Source organism: Pinus tabuliformis, chromosome 6 (assembly GCF_031772625.1).
Source record: "Pinus tabuliformis cultivar Carrire ecotype Pingquan chromosome 6, CPIR1, whole genome shotgun sequence".
Classification (NCBI taxonomy): domain Eukaryota; kingdom Viridiplantae; phylum Streptophyta; class Pinopsida; order Pinales; family Pinaceae; genus Pinus; species Pinus tabuliformis.
The window spans coordinates 954418804-954444098 of record NC_142292.1 but is presented as its reverse complement, the minus strand read 5'-3'; the positions used below and the strand labels follow the sequence as shown (position 1 = coordinate 954444098).

Below are 25295 nucleotides of genomic sequence, written 5' to 3'. Positions count from 1 at the left end.
TGGTTTAGAACAATAATGGCAAGCATTATGCTGAGTTTATAATTGGCAAAAACACTAGTTTTGCTTACACATTGGATGATTGGCAAATACCCTAACAACTTTGACGCACAAAGAACATCCTTGCAAGGCAAAAGTCCAAAATATGTGATCATATCTGTCATCCAAGATTAGACCTACAAACCTATGTATTGTTTTTTATGACTGGGAAAATGTTTTCTTATAGTTTTATTGAGTAAACAACTACCCGCATTAACACAGTTGCATATTGTCAAACTCATATTACCTTTAAGCTTAAACAACCATCTGAAGGACATCTATGTCACCCAGTCACCCAGGACTTGCACTTGACCTCATCTTCTTGCCCTCCACCATCACAAAGTTTTATTGGGAAACACCATCCACATAAACAGAGTTAGCACACTCTCAAAATCATATTACCTTTAAGCTTAAACAACCATTTGAAGGACATCTATGCTGTCCAAAGTCATCAACGACTTACAGTTGGATTCATCTTCTTTCCCTCTATCATTGCAGGCCTGTGTTAACAAAGGAACCCAACATGGCTATCGTCACAATCAGTGCTTTACCTTACTGCTAGACCACAGCACATTGAACAATGACTTGGGCAATGTGAATTAGCCTCATTAAGTTAATTGCATCCATAAGTATGTTTGCAATATACTAGACATTTTTCCTCCCCTTTGATATTTATAACATTCAAAAACATTGCTCCTCCAGGGCAAATTGCATTAACATTTATCAAGGGCATGTTCCATTGGGCCTTTCAAGTTTCAACCATAAAAAATGATTGCCGTACATTTCCCTTTTTGTTTCGACAACAACATGGTGCACTTTTAATACCCAATGCCTCAATATCCTTATGGTGGTGGAATATTAACTCTAACCATATCCTGCAAACAAGTAGATAGCACCAAATTGATAAAAGCCCGTTTGCATATATGCAATAGTCAATAAGCCAGCCAACCTCATCTCAACCATAAATATTTAATGCTTTCACAAGAGGACCTAAATTGGTCCTCTTGCAAATGACAATAGCTTGATCAGCCTTGAGAGGCTTTGATGTAGGCCCTCTTTTGACTGCCTTGTAAATTGAAAAGAGAAACTTTTGGCTTTTTAGTAGGCCTGGCAGTGGCATCTTCCTCCTTAACAAAATCATCATTTTTTTCTATCTGAGCTTTCCCGAGTTTTCCATCCACATCTTAGGTAAGCCCATCAAGAGTTGTGACTTTAGGCCAAAAGAACTGGGATTTTTTGTTTCTCCAATGGCTACCCCAATATTAGATGATAATGTCATTATAATGAGAGCAAAATAAAAATTTAAAATATCTACTCGATGAAAAGCACAGTTCAGTCATGATGAAACCAGGCCACAAGCGACAATCATCCCACTAAAAGAAAATATTTTCCAAAATGATGAAATATCAACCAAATGTGAACAAAACTCAGCTAGGAAATGGAAATCAGAGTCACAGTAATCAGATGTGTCCCTAAAATTAGCCAACAATGAAGAAGATAAGCCCAAAGCAAAGGCAACCAACCCAAAATAGGAAACTCCTCCCCTAAAAATCCCTTACAAGAAAACTATGCACAACAGAGCATATAAATATACTAGGTTACTAGGTATCCATATAACAGATAAGGCCCTTCATAACACGTCCCACCAGAGATCCATAGTAAGTTGCCACGCCCAAAAAAAGAAGGGTTGATGTTTGTCTTCTTACTCTCTTTTTTCTAGTTTTGCTATAGAAAGTTCATACTAGCTGTATCCAATCATGACCAAATTTAACCCATCCCCTATATGGCTATGGATTGGTATGGATCTAACGAAACATTTTAACACACGCAACACATGTAACAAAAAGACATTGGCTTGACAGCATTATTGACTCTTAAAACAAATCCAAGACATGGAGAACATCGTATACTTTTAAAACGAGATTATTCCTACCAGCATTTTTGTAAATATTACATCAAAAGACACACAGAATATTTATAAATATTTCTTACAAAATCACTAAAACAACCAATAAGAAGCTTTCATCAAACCATGTCAGCAAAGAAAGTTCGGAGAGACAAATAACCTAACGAATACCCTGCAATAAGAAAAAGAATCCCTAAAACGGCCAATCTGTATAACTCAATTTGTTCAAATAGACATAACACTGAAAATACGCCCAACCGGCTTCCTAATAATGCAATTCTTAGTATAGCTTGTGATCATGCAACACAATGCAGGAAAATCTATCGAGGTTTCGCATCAGAAACAAATTTCGTGTCATGCAGAGCATAGGTCCACTGCTAAAATAGAAATTATAGCAAGTATTTCTTATAAATTTGCATTCACGGAGGCTGAAAAATATCCTAATGAGGTTTTGTTTTGAAATAGCGTCGAAAGATGAAAAGTTTTCAGGTTCAATAAGGAAAACCCAGGCAGAGAAAGAAAAATGGCCTGCAATATCCCTGAAACGAACAAATTACACAAAACATAACCAGCAAATCCATGAAACGAACAACACAATAAACTTTCGCAACGAAAGACTGTCGTCAATCGTCGCCCTTACCTTTACCTGCAGCCTTGGACGCTTCGGCTATTGCATCCATGGAACTTAAAACCGCAGAAGGAATTCTCGCTTCACTGTTTCTCTTCCTCTTTTCTTCACCGAGATCTTGATTAACGTCCCACTCTGCAGCGAGGGGAACCTCGGCGGAGGCCGCCTCTCGGCGCAAAGAAGGGGAGGAGGAGGAGGATGAGGCCTTAGCGACCAAATCCGTGGAGGATGCGCCTGACTGGCAGCATATCGTCGTTTCTTTCGAAGTTGAGGCCATTGCAATGGATTTGCAAATACACCGAAGCCGTCCCTCTCTCTTATGCTCCCGCTGGTTTTACAATCTGACATACAGCAAGCCTCTGAGCTCCCTGCCTCCTGCGCTGCAATATCCGCCTTGTATTTATCTTATTTTGAAGCTCCAATTTCAAGAACAATTACGATTCTTTGATCTTACTCAGCTCTCGTTTTCTCCAGCCCAGTACCGAAGGGCCCGCTCCAGATCTGAGTCCACAATAAACAGCAAGAACAAATTTGTTTTTTCTTCGTTCCTCTTTTGTTTTGGGCAGCGTCTGTTTTTTTTCCAGATCGGGCTGTGCATGCAAGACACGAATGAAAGACTGACAGGGAAGAGAACGATAAAATAATCACAGTAATGGAATCCAGTCGTTTTTTTGCATACCTTTGGATGTCACTAGGGGTCCCTGCTCACTCGAGCAAAATTTTGTTGCTCCTCTCGATACCCTGCGAAGACCGATCTTCTTCAAGAAGAAGCGTATGGGTGCCTAATATTTATAGTAGTCGTCAACTTTCTGTCGTTCTCTCCTACACCGTCCGCTCAGAGAGACCAAATGAGGGATTTGTAGAACCATCTTAAACGGAACCGGAATCGAGACCGGCATTTTCTACCCTAAAACCGCTTTCCGAAACCATGCCAAAAAACTATTTCGTTTCGACAAAATCGAGAAGATTCCATAGGAATTTACAGTACTACCGGAATATCCACATTGCACATGGATGATACAGATACCATGATAAGAGAAGAAGTATAAGAGGATGCTATGATCATCATCATCACATAGTCACGCCAAACCTACTACCCTCCTAAACGTCCAATCCGGATCCTGGTGTTGCTTGAATTATCATAATTAAAATAGTGTACCATTGAGATTGGAGTGACATATCATATCGTACCATTGAGATTGGAGTGACATATCATATCTTAGTTGGACATCACCTCTCTTTGGACATATATAAGGAAAGTGTCATGTCAAATTGGTTTTAATGTAACATTATCTTGTTAAAGTTTTGGTAATACTAGCTCACACTTGAGAGAACAATTCAATTTTGAATTGAATTTAATGAGTGGTTGAAATTGAATACTTTCACAAATTAAAATTTTGATAAAGAGGTTTTTTTTGGGTGGGGTTTTGAATTTAATTTAATTAATGTGCGGTTGAATAAAAATAAAAATAGAAATAGGATTAATGTAATATCTTATGTTTATGGAAGGGATAATAAAAATAAAAATAATGGATAATATCAAATATAATAATAATTTTCAAAACAAATATCACGACATTTATATTATTTCTTAATAAAATAATAAAATTAATTATTTTACTCATATAAATAATGTGCCACTAATCTATTATTAAAAATATATATTATTATAATAATATAACTATGATAATTGATGTGATACCATAAGTAAAACATGATATTTCATAATAAAATTATGTATTTTACTTATATAATATAGCCTTACTAAAGCATAAAATAAATATATTATTCAAAATCAAATCATGATACATGAAGTGTGAGAAAATATCAGTATAGATCTATCTTAAATACAGGGATCCAATTTTTAAGTGCAATTTTTTTTATGAAGTAGCATTATTTCAATGTTTTGTATAGTTTTTTTTTTTTTTTGGCATATTTGAACAAAATTTCAACTTTGATAACTGACAGACATTTTTTTCAAGTGCAAATTTTTTTATGAGTCAACATTATTTCAATGTTTTGTATAGTTATTTATTATTATTATTATTTTATGTAGCATTTTATTTTGGCATATAAAAACAAAATTTCAACTTTGATGAGACACAGACATCCTTACACATCATAGTGAGTTGTAAAATAAGTCTCTCGACTCAATTAACCACATATATATAAAAAATTATTTAATTATTATTCTATATAAAACATTAATTATTATTAAATTATCAAACAATGACTCATATTATTAAATTATCAAACAAACAAATTTTAATAAATATAAATATATTTATAGCATACCATTTTAATATAAATATTAATAAAAGGAGTCTTTTTTAGTCTTTCTTGGAGTAGAGCACTTTGGTTGCATCAGCATGGTTGACTTCTTGGCCATGTTGGCCATCTGGACACTATCAACAAAATGTTAGTTGAACTTGATCAATTTGTATAGTATCGATGGCTTTGCTCTCGTAAATAATTTGTCACTTAAGTAATTTTTATAAAAAAATGATAGCACATTATGATTTAAAAAACATATATATTTGTAACTTACCATTTTTTGATTAGAATTTAATGGTAGATTTTAATCCAGGTTTATAAAATAATTGTACTAAGATCAAAGGGCCAAAGTTTCCTCTTATATAAATTTGCAGTGTAAAAGTACAAAAGTCAATGTACATATTTATTATATCAAAATTATAAGGCGGTGCCCAGGGCTGAATTTCGCATATCCATAAGATGAGTGATTTGTGTGGTGATGAGGCGAAGTTTCCTCTCTTAATAAATATGCGGAGTAAAAATAGATAAGGCCACGGACAGATTATTGATTTTATATCAAAAATATACGGCTATGTACAAGGGAATGGACAAATGATACGCCAATGTACCAATTTGTGATATGAAATGAGGGGATAAGTGAATCCTTTTAGGTTTGGAATGGTGACAGGCTACAGCACCAATATTGACCCTAAGAGTTGCTATCATTCCTCAAACCCCTCAAACGTACAAAACACCAGACATGGCATTACACTTACCTAATTGAAAACTCTACTTGTTTTTCGAATATCGCCCTTTCAATATTTTGGCCACTAAAATAAAAGAAATGGCAGCGTATATATCACAACACATAAGCCGGTGGGAAAAGCACTTCAGCTCCTTATCACACATGTCACTATGTTCCGAGCATCATCATCATGACTCAATTGTCTTTTAACTTTTGGAAACTGCGGCGAAAACGGATCAAGTGATATCATGCGCATGGAAAAGGATACCCTAAAAGCAGAAAACGTGCCGCTTGCTTGTACTCCTAAACCTTTACCACTCCCATGCCTTGTCTCATTTTCTCATAATCGTATTTGAGTGACATTGTTGTCGTCATTACTTTATTTAGTTCGAATTTGAAATTTAGAATTCATTTTAAATTTGATGAGTTTGGAGTGTGGGAGCATATTTCCTATATAGAAACATTTTAATTATTTTTTATAGTCAAAATCATTTATGACTTGTTTTTAAAATAAATACTAAATATTATTAAAAATAAATACCTAATTTTTTTAAAAATAGATGTAGAGTTTCTATATTTTTCCTTTATAGAAACATTTTATATTTTAATTATTTAATATTTTTTTATAGTCAAAATCATTTATGACTGGTTTTTAAAAATAAAAGGTTAATGAATAAGATTAGGGATAAATATTATTAAAAATAAATACTCAATTTTTTTAAAAATAGCTTTAGAGATGATGACAAAGGATAATGGTTTCTGTGAATATTATTTTTTATTAAAATATAGGATAATGGTTTTTTTGTGAATATTATTATTTATTAAAATATAGAATTTGGTTATAGAGTAAATTTTTTAGTTAAGAGTTTATTTTTCTTCGATGTTTACAAGTTAATAGTTTTTGATGTTTATAGGTTATAGTTGGCTAGTCAATTATGGAGTAAGATATTTAGGTAAAAAGACATTTAGGTAAGAGTTCATTTGATATTTGATATTTATAGATTAATAGTGGGTTAGTAGTGACATCACACAAGCCAACTAGTAACCAATTTTGGTTTTGGGATGTTAACCAATATAGATCCATTTTAAGTACAGATCTAACATGAGCCTAGAGAGATCAAATTTCTTCACATGTTAATAATTTACCAACATAATTTAGTTAACATAGATCTTGAAATAGTTTATTTAAATCTCTTATTGAAAAGATCTTACTCACATTTTTTTACTTCTAATTGCTTTATAGTTGACATTACCTTTGAGCCGAGAGGCTCATTCTACATCCCAGTTTTTTACTATTCGTCTGTCATCAAAGTTGAAATTTTGCTCTTATTAGCCAAATATATATATATATATAACTATACAAAACATTCAAATAATGTTTGCTCATAAAAAAAATTGCAAGTGAAGAAATTGGATCTCTCTCTACTCATGTTAGATCCATATTTAAGATGGATATATGTTGGTTCTATTTACAACATAATTTATTTTTATTTTACGCATCTCTCATATTGGGTTGTAGAATAAACCTCTCAGCTCAATAAATTTTCTTATGATGCTTTTAGCCCATACATTGATGGTGCCCCTAGCCATATATTGACTCAAGGCATCTCAATTGAATATCAATAAAAAAAAATTAGTTAGATTTAAAAAAAAAACAACAACATCACACAAAGTGACTTCACAATACACTTTATAGAATATCAATTTAGATTTAAAAAATGAAAATCTTTAAAACTCTATTTTGTGATGAAATAAGAAATAATGCTTTAGAGTTTTCTATCATAATTATTTGGTTTAATTTATATTAGTTAATAAAGATTAATAACCACTACAAAACATAATATTAACTATTATATAAAATTATATATAAATAGGTAAAATTGAAACAACTATACTTATTTATATTAATATATCATAAAAAAATTAATTAATAAATATTAATAAACACTGTAACACTTAATATAATATTATTAAATTATTATATATATATATATATATATAAATTAAAACCATTCAAATTCAACAATTAACACACAATTCCATACCATAATTAAAAGTTATATATAATCTAACACAATAATTATAATTAGAAGTTATATATAATCTAACACAATAACTATAACTATAAACTATATATAATTTAACACAATAATTAGAAGTTATGTTTAAATTATTAGATGAGAGCCATTCAAATTTAATGACTAACTCAATAATTTAGCACAGCAATTATGAGTGATATATAAATTGTTAGATTTAATTATTGATCACCTTAAATGATTAGTTGCTTGGTTTAATTATTGATCACCGTAATTGATAAGTTGCTGTGCAGAAGTATCAAATATCCAATCACATAAAAGAACTCATTTATAATGTATGAAAACCTTAATCTCGAATAAAGATGCATCTAAAGCGTGCACGCATTAACCAATTAATGATAAAGATTTTCCCTTTTTACACATAAATGTGACACTCCCATGACTTATGACTTTTGATTTTGATGGAAAATCATACCACGCATCTAACTCGTCAAAAGTTTTGAAAGTGACCATTCCATTGGGTCCCATGCATTAAATACATAAAAGAAATATAGATGTGTTTCTCTTCAAAGTTTATAAGTGATAATAGAGTTTACCTACATACTTCATAATATTTATAGAGTGATAGTAGACTTTACAAAAGATACATAGGTGTATTTTTCTTCAAATGTTTATAAGTGATAATAGAGTTTACATATGTATAATATTTATTTAGAAATAAGAAAAAGAGATTATAATAATTAAATAGGGTGATGTAATTGTGAATTAAAATTATGAATTTATTTTCGTTTATTTTATTTAATTGTGTTATTTTTGGACTAAGGATAAATTGGTAAAAATTTAAATTTATTAATAAAAAAGAATATTTGCAAATAAAAAAAAAATTGATTTAAAATATATATATATATATATATATATATAATTTTAAAATGTTTATTTTTATAATTTATAAAGTATATATTATTAATTAAATGATAATCGTGAGGATCTAATCTAGGTTTTCTATTTAAACCAAATTTATCATTTAATTTAATCACATTAGCATGTTCATAACTCAACATTTATTTGATAATAACATACAATTAAATTTACAACATATTAAACATGTGATAAATTTCATTTGCCATATTTTACATAAATAAAACAACAAATGTGAGAATACATGTTCGAGTTGCTTGGTTGGGATGCTCTTGTTGCGCTGTCCAACTTGATTTACCTACCAGCCAACTAGGAATGATTTCTTAGCCCGAGGAGTCTCCACAAGTTCATTAACCACCCTAGCCCAATTCCAACTAGTTGTAGCATGTCCAAGTTAATTCCAACACTCTACAATAGATGAAAGTTTGAGTTCTCTAATTTTTCTCTCCATTCTCGCTCTTCTTCTTCTCCACACTCCTCCTAAAATAAAATTCTCTAATGTCAAAATAAAGAACAAGGATCTCCCCTCTTCTCTCCTCTTCTTTTCCTTTATGTCTCTCCCTCTCATCCACCTCAAACACCTACCATTAATTCCATGAATACCCCATTCCTTTTAATTTAATGACCTTGAATTTCCTTTCTATATCTTATCCAAAAATGAATTTGAGAAAACACCTTATGAATGGAAAAGATATAAATTGGAGAAGACAACATGGAAAACCTTGGAATTGAAATATTGATATAATAACAAATAATAATAATAAATCATATCAGTAAAATAAAATTGCATATTCACAAGTATAGGTATATACTAATATTACTTAATAATTATAAGTCAATATTTTCAAGTTAATTAAACACTAATAAAAAATAACATAATAGGATAAGTAGAGTATTACAATGATTAAGACTTCTTCTAATAATATGGTTACAAATGTCTTCCTCTTCTATAATTTATAGTTCTACTTTGCAGTTTATTATTAGAATTATAATGTATAGTTTTACTTTGCACTTTATTATTATCTATTAAACTTCTTTATTTTTTCATATTGTAATATCAGTGGCTTCATCTAGTAAAATAGAATCACCCAATACAACATTTTAACATCATCTATATTGTAACTCCTTTAAGGATCTCATTTACCTATTTAAAAAGCAAGATGTAATAAAGAATCAAAACATTTTTATGATCTAATGAACTATAATTTTTTATAACCATCCTTTATTAAAATATCTTTTATTCATTTGAAGAAAAAGATCTAATAAAAACTAGTATAACAAGTTTTTATCTAATGAAAAATGACATGGCAAGTTCTAAGTTTCGACCAATTTTGATCTAATGAAAAAAGGCATAACAAATTCTAAGCCTCCATAAGCATCCTTTCAACCAAAAAAACATTAAAATGGTCAATAAAACTTTTTTATATTAAGGACAAATTCAATAAATAAAGATTAACCAAGACAAACTTCAAATAACACATGTATCATCTTATTATATATAATTGCAAACTCATCACTATAGATTTTTAAAAAATAAAACTTTTACTTATAAAATAAAGAAAAATTCAATAAATTAAAATTAACCCAGACAAACTTTAGATAACACAAGGATCCTCTTATTATATATAATTGCAAACTCATCTCTATAAATTTTTAAAAATTACAAAACTCATGTGTTTCTAAAAAGTGTAATAGGTGTAATTCCTATTTTTATTGAGCATATATATATATATATATATCACTCAAGTATAATATACATAGTTTATTTTATTTTTTTTATTACAATACATTGCATCTAGTACACTTGTCAAAATACATACATATCGACTATATAATCAACTTTTTAGAGATACACTGCATTTAGTTCATCTTCTAGATATACACTATATTTAGTCTACATTTTATCATAACTAGTCCACTTTTTCATAACTATCTCATTGGCTATCATGGCCTCCATTGCATTTAGTTGATATTTTAAATATACACTACATTTAGTCTACATTTTATCATAACAAGTCCACTTTTTCCTCACTAACCCATTGGCTAGCATCGCCTCCCTCACCGTTGAATCCTATAAATAAGCAATCGAGACACCGTTGAATCCTATAAATAAGGAATTGAGACGGGAAAAATTGGTCACATACAGCGATTGGGATTTGAATGGAAGAAAACGAAGGAGCTTTGAATATTAAGAGGGGGAGAAGAATGATGTGCACATGGAGAATGAATGAATGTGGAATTTTACCATGTAAATTAGGTTTTATAAAAGTATATGTTGCATTCCCTTGCCCGGTGAAGAAATAAGAAAGATGATTATTTAGTTTAGAAGATTCGGGAAGGTAAGTAACATCAAAAAGTCATTCTCGAGGGAGAAAGAATATCAGATTGGTAGAAAAGGAATTGGGAAAAAAATTGTTGTATTTAATTTAATGGAGAAGTTTTTCACATTAAAGATACACTTCATTTAATTTTTAAATATATTGCATTTAGTTCCATCTTTTAAATATAATTCTACATTTTATCGTAACTAGTCGGTACCCTCCCTCACCTTTGAATCCTATAAACAAGCAAATGGGAAAGGAAAAAATGGTCACGTATAGCGATTGGGATATGAATGGAAGAAAACAAAGGAGCTTAGAATATTAAAAGGGAGAAGAATTATGTCCACATTTAGAATGAATGAATGCTAAAGTGTAAATTATGTTTTATAATTGTATATGGTTGTAGTTTTTTTTACGGTGAGAAAACGAGAAAACAAGGATTATATATAGTAGTATTTGTAGTTTAGTTTAAATATAACATAATTAAATTAAAAAATAATAAAGATATTAATATTTATTTATGTAAAATTTTGTAATTATTAATATAAAATTTTGTATTAATTTACAAAAAGAAAAGAAAAGAAAAAAATATAAAGACTTTGATTAAGAAATTAAGAAATTTGATTAACTAATATGATCTATATTAACAATTATACACTTTAAATATATTATATTAATAATTATACACTTTAAATATATTATTTTAATATACATTTATGTGTTTTATATATATATATATATATATATATTTTTCCAGGGAAAAAACGGTAACCTTTTATTTAAAAAATGAAAAGTTACACTAGCAGATGCATTGAAGCATTTCCATAAGCTGCCCAAATGGGCTCGAGTGCATTCGCACCCCACGCAACGTTAGAAGACTAACGTGCATAAAGAAGAATAAGAATATAGAAGAGAGAAGAGAGAAGGAGGCAAAAAACTGAATTCCGGCAGTGAGTAAAAACTCACATTTCAAGTTTTTCTCCCCTTTTTCTTTTCGACCTTGCGCCACTCTCCTTGAGTGGGCTCGATCGAAGCTATGACTAACTGTGTTTCTGCTTTCTGTGTGGCTGTTTCCTTGTCTGAGTCTGAAGTATCTGAGTGGTGATGCCGTTTGATCCCTCCCATGCTTTGATTCTCGCTTGTCTTCTCTGCCTGATTTTGGTGGAGCTTTGTGATCTTGTTTTCTGATGTAGTTTCCTTCTGAGTCTCCATTTCTTGGGATACCTCTGCATTCTCTGCGGGAGTGACATCCTCTTCTGCTTCTGATTCTTCATCATCTGAGTCAGGGGGGGAAATTGCCATCCTTTCTTCTGCTTCCCTTTCTGCTTCTTTTTACTGTTTGCTTTTTTTGCTTCTGGGCATGTGCTTTGCAGGTGTCCTGTCTGCCTGCAGAGCCTGCATCTGAAAGCAGTATTTTCATAGTCTAGTGCTTGCAGCCAGTTTTGTTGTTTGTAGATCAGCCTTATGTTATCTGGCAGCCCTTTGCTTAGATCTACTTCCACACAGATGCGTGCAAAAGTGAATACCCTTTCATCAATCCTCTCCAGATCTGTTTTGATATATTTCCCTATGTTGTTCCCAATTCCTTCCAAGACTCGTTCACTCCAAAAGTGAAGGGGAAGGTTGTATAGACGGACCCAAACCGACACTTTGGATACAGTCATGTTGTTTGGATCGAAATCTGGGAACCATGGGGTCATGAACAGCCCCGATGTTCCCCAGAACCAAGGCCCATCTCTGATGATTGTTTCTCTGACTTCCGGGGATGCGAATCTAACTATAAAAAATCCCTTGGAGCATAAATGTATATCACATTCCATGGTCCAAGTGTTGAAAATCCAATGGAATAGATCCATTGGTTTTGGCCAGAAACTGTTAAAACGGCAGATTAGGGCCTGCGTTTCATAGGACTTAACGAAGACATCAAGCCCTGTAGAGTCAAAGTTTAGGGCTGGGGTTTGCCCTAACTGATCTACTATGTATGGCCTAGGAGTATACCTGCCTTGATCTGGAGAGGACCCTGTATCTTTGTTACCCTGAAGAATGTTTTTGTAGGAGGAACCTCCTTTGGGTTGCTGCTGGGATGCTGTCTTTTTCCCCTTGTCCCCTCCTGAGGAGTTTTTGTCTTCCCCTGTGTTGCTTGTCTGACCCTGAGGAGGGGCTCCTCCTCTCAGTCTGAGGTTCAAAACGATGGTTTCTCCTGGGCTAATCCCATAGCTTCCCATGGTTCTGTTGTCTTGGAGAGACCATCTGCCATTGACTAAGTGTTGGATCTTGCTAGGGTATCCAGTCAATGCACAGATTTGCTGCTTCAGCTGCAGCACAGTACTTTCTGCATGTACCCATACTAAAAAAGATTGCGTCTCTGGGGTTTTAATGAAAATCTGGAAACGAGTTTTTGTTACCTGATGTCTGCAATTTTGCTGAGTTCCTGCTCTGCCTGAAACGGTGACGTTGCTGGTTGCCTTGTGATCTAGCTGTCGGCGATCTTCCAGATCTGAGTTTCTATTGAGGCATTCTACCATTTGCCTGTCGCGATCTGCAAAACCTCTGTTGGATCGATGCATATAACCACCGATCAGCTGCCTGAGCTCCTGGAGGTCTTGCATCTTGCTCATATTTGAGAGATCCGCCCTGGATCTACAGGGTTTGGGCCATGCAACTGTGTACATAGGCGGATCTGCCCCATGCAACCCTTCGTCTTTGCATGCATGAAGCGATTGTAGAAGGATGAGCCTGACTATCACTAGGCTGGCAGATCCTGTGTATATCAGGCCGGTTTCTGACAAATTTCCGCCCCCAAATTGAGTTCTGAGCCCAAATGCGAAAAAAGTCTGCAGATCTCTGGTCTCGAGAGGCTTTTCTGGCTTCTCCTTCAGATCGGCCCTAGTTGCATTTGGCCCATCATGCAATGGGTGATATGGACGAAGGATAAACGCTGTACCCACGACATCCGGTAACTTCCAGGTATTGGGCCGCATGATCAAGCCCGCTTCAGAAACTTGAGGAGGGTCGAAACACTCCAGCGCCGCGATCTTACTGTCAATCCTGTGGGGAACCGTAACTGCGTCCTTCTCTTTCACGCCGCCTCCGACGATCGCCATGACGAGGGTTTCATTCCCTGCGCAGACCGAGATCTCAGCGATGGCCATCTCTTTTCTATATATATATATATATATATATATATATATATATATATATATTATATAATTAAATTTATTAAAATATGTTTTAATATGCTAGTAAGCCATCTTAAATTGAAAATATGGAAAAAAACACTAAAATCATAAAAAGACAAATAAATAAATAAATTTAGATGAAAAGAAATAAAACTAAAAACTAAAAATTAGTAACTATTAGAAATAGAAGTTACTAAACAACTAATAATAAGACCTCAACCAATCATCTTACAAATAAATAAATTTAAATAATAGTAATAAGTAACAAAAATTGAATTTGCAATGTTAAACTATGGATAAACGTCATAATTTTTTTATCAAAGGTAAACTAATAACCAATTATCTTACAAATAAATAAATTTAAATAATAATAATAAATAACAAAAATTGAATTCCTAATGTTACACTATGAATCAACGTCATAATTTTTTGGTTAGAGGTAAACTAATACAAAGTGAAGGCAAAATAATGCGATTTTTTGGAGTTTTCGGTGATCTGGTGGAAAAATTTGATGTAAAATCTTGATTTGTATTATTTAAAATAATTTTTTCCACTGTATATATGGATTCAGCAACATTAAAAACCCTTAGGGCACTTCTATTGTGCAGGATTTACCCATCAATCTTGTGATTTCAATGAATTCCTGCAAGATTTTAGAGAAAGTAAACCAGAGAAATCTACCACAAATCCACTAGAAAAGCTTCCAAAAAGTCGCATTATAGACAACTCTAAACTGAATATGTTATACCATGCTTACGACAAGTATAATAAGAAAGATAATTTTTTAGTTTACAAGACTCGAGAAGGGAAATAACATCAAAAAGTTATTTTCTAGATGTGGAAAGTTGAGGGAGAAGATTGGTAGAAAAGATTTTATTATTTTCTTTTTTCCTTTGAAGTTTGGGACGAATTTTAAAAGAAAAATAGATTGTTGTATTTAATTTAATGGAGAAATTTATAAAATTAAAATACACTAGAATTTGAATACTAAATTATTTGTTAAATTTAAAAATTTAAATTTTATAAAAATAAATATTTTAAATAAAAATGATGAACACAGACTCTTTGCAAATCTATTCCAAACACCAAAAAAATCTTAAATTTTTCCTGAATCTTTATTTTGACTGACCCGTTTTTCAATAATAAATATATACCATCTAGATGATTTAATACCCAAACTGTATATTTGCAGAATACAAATACTATGATTTAATACCCAAACTGTATATTTGCAGAATACAAATACTATGACTCATCTACGCTATGGATGGACTGACCAGGTGAAGTCATGCATCGATTGATTTCCTGGTACGTTTTTACAATGACGTATTCCTGAGCTGGACTAAAATTCCACATTAGTGTTTTATTAAAGTAAAAACACCTGACCATCCTAATCATTCATCCCTGTAGTTGATTCAGTTCTTCACAGGAAAAAATATCTTGGAAGTTGGTGTGACCTTTTTGTTCCAGTCAGTTGTTTGGGCTTATCTGGGATATTATTCTACTTATTCTATCAATCAACAGTATAGGAAACGACGCCAGTGAGGAACCGGCTGTAGCCTGTACGCAGTATGGCCAAAACAACAAACAAAGCAGTAAAATTTAAGATATAGCTGTCAAATCTGATGGATCCGGTTCGGAATACTCCCATCGGCCGCACAGTGCCCCGCCATCGTCCTTCAACGCGTGCTCTCGACTGTCGGCTGCGATGACGTGTTCACTTTACCCCGTATATCCGTGAAGGCGTACTGTCTTGACTGCTAGTGTAGTGGCTGACGAGGACGGCTTCTGCCAGCTCAGAAAATAACGTAAGCGTGTAGACAGTACAGCGGCGGGCATGGGGAGGCCGAATACGACGACAAGGGCACTCAATCACTTAACGTCAAAAGGGAATATATGTGATTAACGACGAAGAGAATATATATGATGGGATTAAGAAATTAAGAGGGGTCATTTACACTTGATAAAATAATATTAAAAAGACAAATTAGTGCGAAACAATATAATAGAGAATCTAAATTTGGTCCCTACCTATTTTGTTTTCAAACTGTTGGGCTGATCTTGGTACCCCACAAGCTCCATGTAAGTCATGGGATGCATACTCAACACTATGTGTATTTTCCTTACCTAACTCAGACATGGTATTGGTAAACATATTTGCCTACTCTACTTGTTTTAAAGGTTTTATATTAAATTTATGGTGGTTGTCTCTAGGTTTTTCTTTTAAAGCTCTACATCAAACTTGTGGTTGTCATTACTCCACCCATTTTCCAGGCCTCCTATTAAGTTAAATCAATTTGTTATTAGTTTTGAATCAATCACAAGTTTAATGATCAAGCTCCTTAAGCCAAGGGTAAGTGCATCACTCTTAAAATAATGATTATATAATTCTTATTATATTTATCTTAATGTGGTTTATGGAAATATATTAATTAAAATGAATCTTTAATTTCTAATATTTTTATTCAATATTTTAAAAATAAAATTTATCAATTTTATATTATTTTTATGTTTTCATTTTTTTAATAAATTCTAAAATATATATGCATATAGATATATATTCACTTTTAGAGAGTTCAATATGGAGATTGGAATGCGTGAAGTAGAGGTAATGGGTTTCTGGCAGAGAGCACACAGCAGCAGCGAAGCGGGGTGCTGGTAATAATATCCAACTGGAGATCGATTCTATGGTAAGAGCCTATGAGCGCAGAGCAGGTGCATATTTTCAGCCAATGCATGTATACCTTCAGTCCAAGCCTTTTAAGAGTCATCCTTGCCAGAACTAAAAACTTCTCTCTCTCTCTTTCCGGGGCATCTGTCGAAATAGATTTCTGCATGCATATTGCCTAGCCAAGCTCTCCTTCCGGAGGCACCCCGGAGTATTTTTCTCGTCCCAGGGGGGAGGTTATCAGCGCAACCTTGTCCTGTGCGCCTATCTATAAGATCCCTGCAGACTCATTCTTTAATACCATTTTCATCTGGTCGAGTTGATTTTGTTTTGCTAAAGAGTGTCACCCATGTTCGAGCATTCGTTTTCTTTTCTGGTCGTGACTTATATTACCGTTTAGCACTCCGCCTCGGCTTGCCTGCGGCTCTCCAGGTTAGTTACTCTCTACTGTCATGATAGAATGTTGTTGTCTGGTTTTTTCTGTTATTATTGTTGATTAAATAGAGAAAAATAGAAGCATTTTATCAGCATGGTAGCTTCGAAATCATTGAAAATCTTTCTATATGAATTCTCTTCTGAAGTGAAAGTTTAAATACTTAAGCAATGAAAAAGGCTGGCCGGCTAGTATATTGTTACGACATTTTTGGGTTGGACTCGTTTCTGTTTCCTAGTTTCTGGCGGAGCCTAGTAAGTCACATGTCTGAGAATCCTTTCCTAGTTCGTTCATGGAAGTCGGTCTTTAAGATTCAGAAGTACTTTATTATCTCCAAGCCCTATTCTGATTTTCATTTTAAGCTGGGGCCATGGTGGTGTGTTTGCGAGGTGTTCTGTTGTTGCTTTGTCTGTCCTGAGGAAGCCTCGTAAAACCTCTGTCATAGTAGGCTTCCTGAGCTGCTCCAAATCCAGGAACCACTGGTCGAATCCTACCGAACTATTTCTGTTTTTTCTGGGTCGGATAAACTCTAACGGTACCGGAATTTGACCAAAGACAACCTCTACCTTTCCACCATCAGTCCTCGTCATTCTCGGGAACGGTCCAGTTGGTACTCTATATCTAGAAATTCATTTCTCCTTGGGACGAGACATGATATTTTGAATTAAGACAAGCCGCCATATTTCAAAATTTCTCCTTGCCGGACATAATTCTGACCATGATGCGGTCATCATTCTTAATATAGAGGGATAGATGGCCTTTTAATACCCTCCTTCTAGTGGTTTCCGAAATCCCGAGACACCCTTTGAAGTACCGAGGTCTGTCGTGCTTTTTCTCCAATCTTCCTTCTCTGGGGATTATATTCAGAAATCTGTTGTATCTCTTGATGGTATAGTCCGACTCATATCCTTTTTGGATTTTCATGGTACACTGAAGGTAAGAATTAGGTGGCTCATTTAGTATGGATTTATTATCTGATACAACCGCTATGGAGGAAATGATTCAAGCGGCCATCAAAGCAGAGTCCACCCATGAAAATGCCAGGCTGTCAAACAACTAGCAGTCCACTCTGGAGGACATGTTTGTCCGCCCCTCGGCCCCACAGGAGGGAGTGAATAGTCTTGAAAGACAAACAGGTAGGCCTGAGAGTATAGTAAGTCAAAGTGAAAGAGACCATATAGGAAAGGCATGGAATGATGGTTTTTCTCAGAAAAACCAGAAACCTGTTAAGACGGCTCCACCTCCAACAGCTATCAAAATAGATAATATCCACCTGGTTGAACGCATTGAAAGCCTACAGGGAAACGCTTTGGTCGGGCGGTGGCATTTTCCGGAAATGGACGACCAAAAGATGCGAAGATGGCTTGAATTACAATGGAAACTGATAATAGGATATGTTCCCATTATCGCCAGATTACTAAAGGAGTGGTATTGTTTTCATTTTCTAAACTCCAGTGATCTAGAAGTCATTTTCAAGCATCAGTGGGTGTATAAGAGAAGCTTTTTGGCATTGCACAGATGGTATTTGGGATATAACCCGCTAAGAAACACCCCATCTAACAATCTGATTTGGGTCAAACTTCCAGGCTTGCCATTAGAATTATGGTCAAAAGAATCCTTGGCTGAGATTGGAAATGCTATAGGTAAATGTGTATATGTTGATCCATGGTGCCTAGGAGAGAAAGACAAACGAGTGGCGTGGGTATTAATAGATAAACCATACAGAGGAGGTTTTCCGGAATATATTGACATTCAATGGAAGGAGTTTAAAATCAAGCAAAGATTAGATTTTTGGGGGGTTCCTTTTAGATGTGTTGCATGTCATCACACGGGCCATTTAATTAAGAACTGTTCTCGGCGCATTCCCAATAATCGGAAGCACCATAATCAGTTTACAGCAAAGTGGCGGAGGGTAAAATCTCCTTATCCTGACCAGACAAGGTCTCCTTTCTCAAAAAGTCAAGCCTCATCTGAGTCGGCGGACCAGCAAAAAACACTTACTGAAGATATCCTAAGCTCTCTGTCTCCGCTTAAAATCCCCATCCAAGTGGAGCCCATCTCACCGTCAATGCCCCCGCTGGAACCCGCCTCTGATTACGAAGCCCCTATCAAACAATTATCTCTTCCTTTACCCCCTCTGGAGTCGACATCTGATCACGAGATCCCCAACCCTCCCTCGATTCCTCACCCCTACGAAAAAGTCAGAAAAGAAATCCATATCATTAAATCATCATCTCCATCCCCTAATAAGAATTTTTCATCGCCCGGGAAAGGGAAGGAAATTATGATTTCGGCCACCCCTGCAAATTCTCCATCTTCCTCGCCCACAAACTCTATAGGCAGCGACTTGGACTTTCTATTGAGCAAGAAATCACTGGAACTCAGGGCTCTCACCATTCATAAACCAGGAACTCAAAAATCTCCTCAAATAAGTCCTAAATCTGCCTGTAACATCACAGTCAGAAGAAAAAACAACAGGGGCAGTCGGCACTTTAGGGGAAGAGGTGATGGGGTGGGAAGGGGAGTTCACAATTTATCCCTTATAGATGTTCCGGTCATAGATATGACAGAAGACAGGCCTCTTAGAGCAAGCATGGCCGAGAAACTTCCAAAATGAATTTTATTTTATCAATGAACATAAGGGGTCTGGGAGCAGACCAAAAAAATTTGGCGTTAAAAAATCTCTTTATCTCAGCAAACCCCAAGATTATCCTAATTCAGGAAACAATGCACGCTTCCTCTGTGGCAATCTCCTATTTCAGGAAGATGTTCCCTTCCTGGTACATATCTGTTGTTGAAGCAAAAGGTCTCTCGGGTGGTTTAGCGGTCCTTTGGGACCCGGCATGGATCAAAGCAAAAACTTATAGTTGTCTGGCTGGAATTCTAATCTCGGCTCATATGAGAGGACAAAAAGCGCCTATAAACATTTTGAATATATATGCTCCCTACAGGAACAGATTGCCTTTTTGGGACAAACTGTTTGCCTTTGAGATTTTTGATGTTGAATATTTACTGATTGCAGGGGACTTAAATGTCACTCTAAACATGGATGAGGTCTGGGGCATCAACAGGAAAAGGGATCCTCTGGCTGCAAGAATTAAAAACGAGCTGCTGAAAAGAAATTTTGTGGATATCCTCCCTCCCCAAATGCATCCGACGTGGGAAAATGGAAGAATTGAAAAGGCCTATATAGCAAAGAGACTTGATAGGTTTATTCTTCATGCCAGCTTAATTGATGAGATGGGTATGCCTTTCTCAACGATTGAGAAGGTTTTCATTTCAGACCATAGACCGATTGTGCTTGGATGGAAGGCTAGTGGTTTCAGGAAAGGATATTCCTTCAAATTTAACAGAACTTATCTGGAGGATCCTGAGTTTAATGAACTCATTAAAAATGCCTGGAGTGAGATGTTGTCATCCAATCCCTGCTCGTTCTTAATGACGTTCAGAGATAAAATGGATCATATCCGAAGAGTGGTAAAAGAGTGGCAATACAACAAAAGACAATCTAACAAAATCGAACTTCGGAAAATCCAATTGGAATTGGATCAAGCAGCGGAAGCTATGGCTGCTCATCAACTATCTTTTCAGATGAGGATTCACATAAAGGAATTACAAAAGAAGAAAACAAAGTTATTAGAGCAGGAGGAACTGTTCTGGAGGCTGAAGAGCAGAGCGCTGTGGCTAAGAGAAGGCGACAGGAATACAAATTTTTTTCATAAATTTGCAAACTCTAGGCGGGAAAAGAACTCTATTTGGAAAATAAGTGATGGAAAAGGTGGTTTTCTACATTCTCAACAGGAAATTTCAAAGGAGGCAGTGAGATTTTTTGAGAGGCAGTATAAGAGATCTGAAGACAGCAGTATCCAGGATATTCTTTAGGGTATTGAAGTGTTTCCTCAGATGTTTGATGAGGCCACAAATGATCAGATTTTTCAGCCAGTATCCGAGGAGGAATTGCTAAAATCAATGAAATCTTTTAAAAGGGACAAGTGCCCCAGCCCGGATGGTTGGTCAATAGAGTTCTTCATTCACTTTTTTGATCTAATCAAAATTGACCTGTTAAAGATGGTAGAAGCAACGAGGATGTCGGGCAGCATCAACCAAAAGACATCCTCCACAAATATTGCTCTCATTCCAAAAAAAGGGAATGCAGAGTCTTTCATGGACTTCCGTCCGATCTCACTATGTAATATCTCTTACAAAATCATATCAAAAATAATTGCTGAAAGAATCAAAGGAATCCTATCGTCATCCATAACAATGGACCAGCATGCTTTCCTACAGGGAAGAAATATCCTAGATGCGGTGGCAACAACTCAAGAAGGTCTTTTTGCTATCCATGCAAAAAAGAGTGACGCAGTCATTCTCAAGATCGACCTTCGTAAAGCGTATGATTGTTTGGAATGGGGATTCATTAGATGCCTGCTTGCGAAGATTGGGTTGAGGGTCGGCATGATAAACTGGATCATGGCATGCGTGGAAAAGGTGAATTATGCGGTTATCATAAATGGGCTTCCATCGTCTTTCTTCCTTGCATCCAGAGGCCTTCGCCAGGGCTGCCCTTTATCCCCGCTTCTATTTATATTAGCTATGAATTCTCTCAGTTTACATATAAATAAGGTTGTTCAGGAAAATAGGTGCCGACCGTTGAAAATTTGCAAAAATATTGCAATCTCTCATAATCTGTTCGTGGATGATATCATTTTGTTTGGGATTTTATGCAGAATCACATGGCTTTCATACTATGAAATTCTCAAAAATTTCCAGAGGGCAACCGGGCTGCAGATTAACTGTTCGAAGTCTATTATTTATCATAATGATATAAATCAGGAAGATATCGACTGGTTATTTGCTCTTTTCGGTATTGAGACTCTATCCATCAGTGGGGGAATTAAATATCTGGGATTTTTACTGAAAGCAAATGCTTACTCAATAGCGGACTGGCAATGGATCCCAGAGAGATACTACAAGAAAATATCAGTATGGGAGTACAGAAGTCTCTCCTTGGCAGGTAGAGTAATCTTGGCACAATCAGTTTTAAACCAGCTGGCTGTCTACTGGGCTCATTTGTTCTTCCTCCCCTCAAGCATAATTAAAACAATGAATAAGCTCACTGCTAATTTTATCTGGGGGGTCAGGCTGGAAAAGTAAATATCATCTCACGAAACTGTCCCATATTACTTTGCCGAAGGATATGGGGGGATGGGGTCTTTTGGATATGCGATCTTTTGGAAAGGCCCTCTTATGCAAAACGTTGTGGAGGGGTGTTTTCGACGAAGGGCCCTGGAGCAAAGCTATTCAGATGAAGTATTTAGGCAGAAAGGATTTATCTTTCTGGTTCAGAAAAGATAGGATTGGTTCATCCTATGGATCGTCAATTTGGTTAAGTCTCCGTAAAATTGAAAACTTCTTTCTGAAGAATTTGATTTGGCGATTTCAATCGGGAAAAAAGATCCTTATCGGAAAAGATTCATTTCTAAGTGGCATGGAGGAGATCATTGTTCCAGAATCTTTCCTAGCTTTCCTCCACAGAAGAGGTATTTTTTTCTGGGATGGTTTAATCTCCGGATGGCAGGGTCCTATTCCACTGTGGTGCGAAGCGGATAGTCTGAAAATGCCGGCTGACATTGCAGCTCAATGGGACCTTCTCAGGATAAAGCTCAGGAACTGTGGCATTTTCCGCTCGTCGGAGCATGATTATTTAACTTGGAAAAATGCAAAGGGGATGAATTCCATTCGGGTAAAGGATGTTTATCAGAGCTTGATTAGGCGAAAACAGTCTTCTTGCAATACTACATTCCCTCCCGTTCTCTGGAAAGTTGGATGCCCATCCAAAATGGTTTTTTTCTCATGGTTGCTATTTCACAATAAAAATCTGTCGTGGGCGAACTTAAGAAAGCGGGGATGGCAGGGGCCAGGTTTCTGCCCCATCTGCAGGTCTGTAGAGGAAGATAACTATCACTTATTTTTTAACTGCATTGGTACTCAGCAACTGTGGCTATCTCTGGAGAATTACTTCGGCATTCAGCATTTGTCTCACGCTACTATAAAGGAAGCTTTTATTTGGTGCAGTCAGCAAAAAGAGTCGTGGAGGATAATTTTCATCACCTCTGTATGGAGCATCTGGAAATGGCGCAATAATTTCATTTTCAAAGGAAGAAGCTCCCCTTTTTTGGAAATCCTTTTTAACATTATTTCTCTCTATGAAGCCGTCCCTTTTTTCTCCCCCAAGCAAAAGAAACAGGTTGGCATTGATCCTTCACAGGTACACTCGTCTATGCCAAGGGCGTTTTTTGATGGCGCTGAGCAAAATGGATCATGTGGCTGTGGTTTTCATATTTTAGTAGATATGGACACTCAATTTCTAATTTTTTGGAACGGGGGAAGAGGCACCAACAATATAGCCGAGGCAATGGCCCTCGCTGGCCTTTTAAACTTCTGCCTCTTTCTTAATCTTCAGGGTGTTTCTATTTACGGAGATTCAAAAATCATGGTGGAATATGTCACAGGAAAAAATACCATCTCCAGTCCTCACCTCATTGGATGGTTAGACAGGATAAAGTTCTACTGGAATCTTCTGAAGGATGGCTCAATACATCATATCTACAGGGATAAAAATCGGCAGGCAGATGCTTTATCGAAGAAGGGTCTTCTTGAGGCTCCTGGTCTTTGGCATCTACAGGTCTCTTTTGAAAGGAAAATATGCTCCATACAGGATTTTTATCCTTATGACTTTTAGTTTCTCTCTTGCAGATCATCAGATCCTTTTAGTTTGTCTTTCTGCTTTATATGTTTCCAGGTCTGTGGTATCATGATGTGGTTTCTTGTCTTTTTGTCTCCACAGGAACATATCTCAAAGTTTTTCTCCTATGTTTTTCTTTGGATATCTTTTTGTAGCCGTAGTGCTTTGGCTGATCCTATTTTGGTTCCTGTTTCCAGTTTTCATCAGATTGTGGGAGAACAGTCTTGTATATTTGGCTCTGTCTCCCCATTTTTGATCATGGCCTTTTTATGCTGATCCAGATCCAGATCCTTTTGAGACATATGCTATGTATTCAATGAATGTACATGTGGCCTTTTTATATATCTTATATAAATATAATCGTGCTTTTTCGCCCTGAAAAAAAAAGAGATATATATTCACTTTAAAATTTATTTTATTAATATAATTTATTATTTTAAAATTTTAAAAATAAATTTTATACATATATATATATATTTTAATAATACATAGTTAATATCTTATTTTTAAAATATTTAAAAAATAAAATACTTATAGTATTATTGTTATCTTCTCAATAATAATTTTTTGTTTTTTTTTTACTTACTTCAAAATGTTTTTACCATTTATTAAAATCTCTTCTCATTTTTCACCTTTTATAATCTTATCTTTTACACGAAACATACACATATTTCATGTAAGTAATTCTAAATAATAAGATATTTTATTTTTTCAATATTAAAAGATAATTTTATAATATTAAAAAAATAAAAAAACATTTACTTAATGATATTTCATAATATTAATAATAAAATCAAATTGCAAATGTCAAAATCACCTTATAAAATGAAAATAAACTTATAAATAACAAAACATATAATAAAAATTCAAATCAATAGCATTCTTTCCTCACAGTGATAAAAAATTCATCAAAAGACAACTAATTTCGATTTACCAATAGATAAAATAATAATAATAATAATAATAAAATTCAATTATAAAAAACAATTAACTTACAATTTATACGATCAATGTACAACTTATAATATGAAATATCATTATAAAAAAAATTCAATCATAAAAAACAACTAACCTACAATTTATACAACTAATGTACAACTTATAATGAAATATCATTATAACAAAAACAAAAGTCAATCATAAATAAACAACTAACCTACAATTTATACAACTAATGTACAACTTAGAATGAAATATAAAATGTTAAAGGTTAGTGTGACGGGTAATAGATTACCTCCTGAAGCGAGGGCATATCCATGTCAAATGGGTTTATACGATTAATGTACATTTTATAATGAAATATCATTATTTTATATTTAAAATAGGGAAAATTACACAACAAATTATCTCAAATTAAATATCAAATTTTAAATTATTTAAAAAAAATATATATATTTATTTAAAAGATGTAAATTTATAAATAAAAT

General features: G+C 34.5%; 1 protein-coding gene across 3 annotated transcripts in view; it reads right to left on the bottom strand.

Annotated features, from left to right (window-relative positions):
• LOC149262116 (Copper amine oxidase family protein) overlaps positions 1–25295 on the bottom strand; it is a 118764-nt gene that overhangs the window by 70104 nt on the left and 23365 nt on the right. Inside the window, exons 1-2 of one of the 3 annotated variants that reach the window (XM_089423381.1) lie at positions 3250–3405; positions 2583–3160 (exon numbers count right to left, since the gene is read on the bottom strand). The exons of 1 other annotated variant lie outside the window; for it this stretch is intronic. In XM_089423381.1, coding sequence (XP_089279507.1) covers positions 2583–2847 — 265 coding nt within the window. In that variant the 5' untranslated portion in view covers positions 2848–3160; positions 3250–3405. Of the gene's footprint in view, positions 1–2582; positions 3161–3249; positions 3406–25295 lie in introns of those variants that run through there. One more of the 3 variants, XM_089423384.1, reaches the window with a different exon arrangement.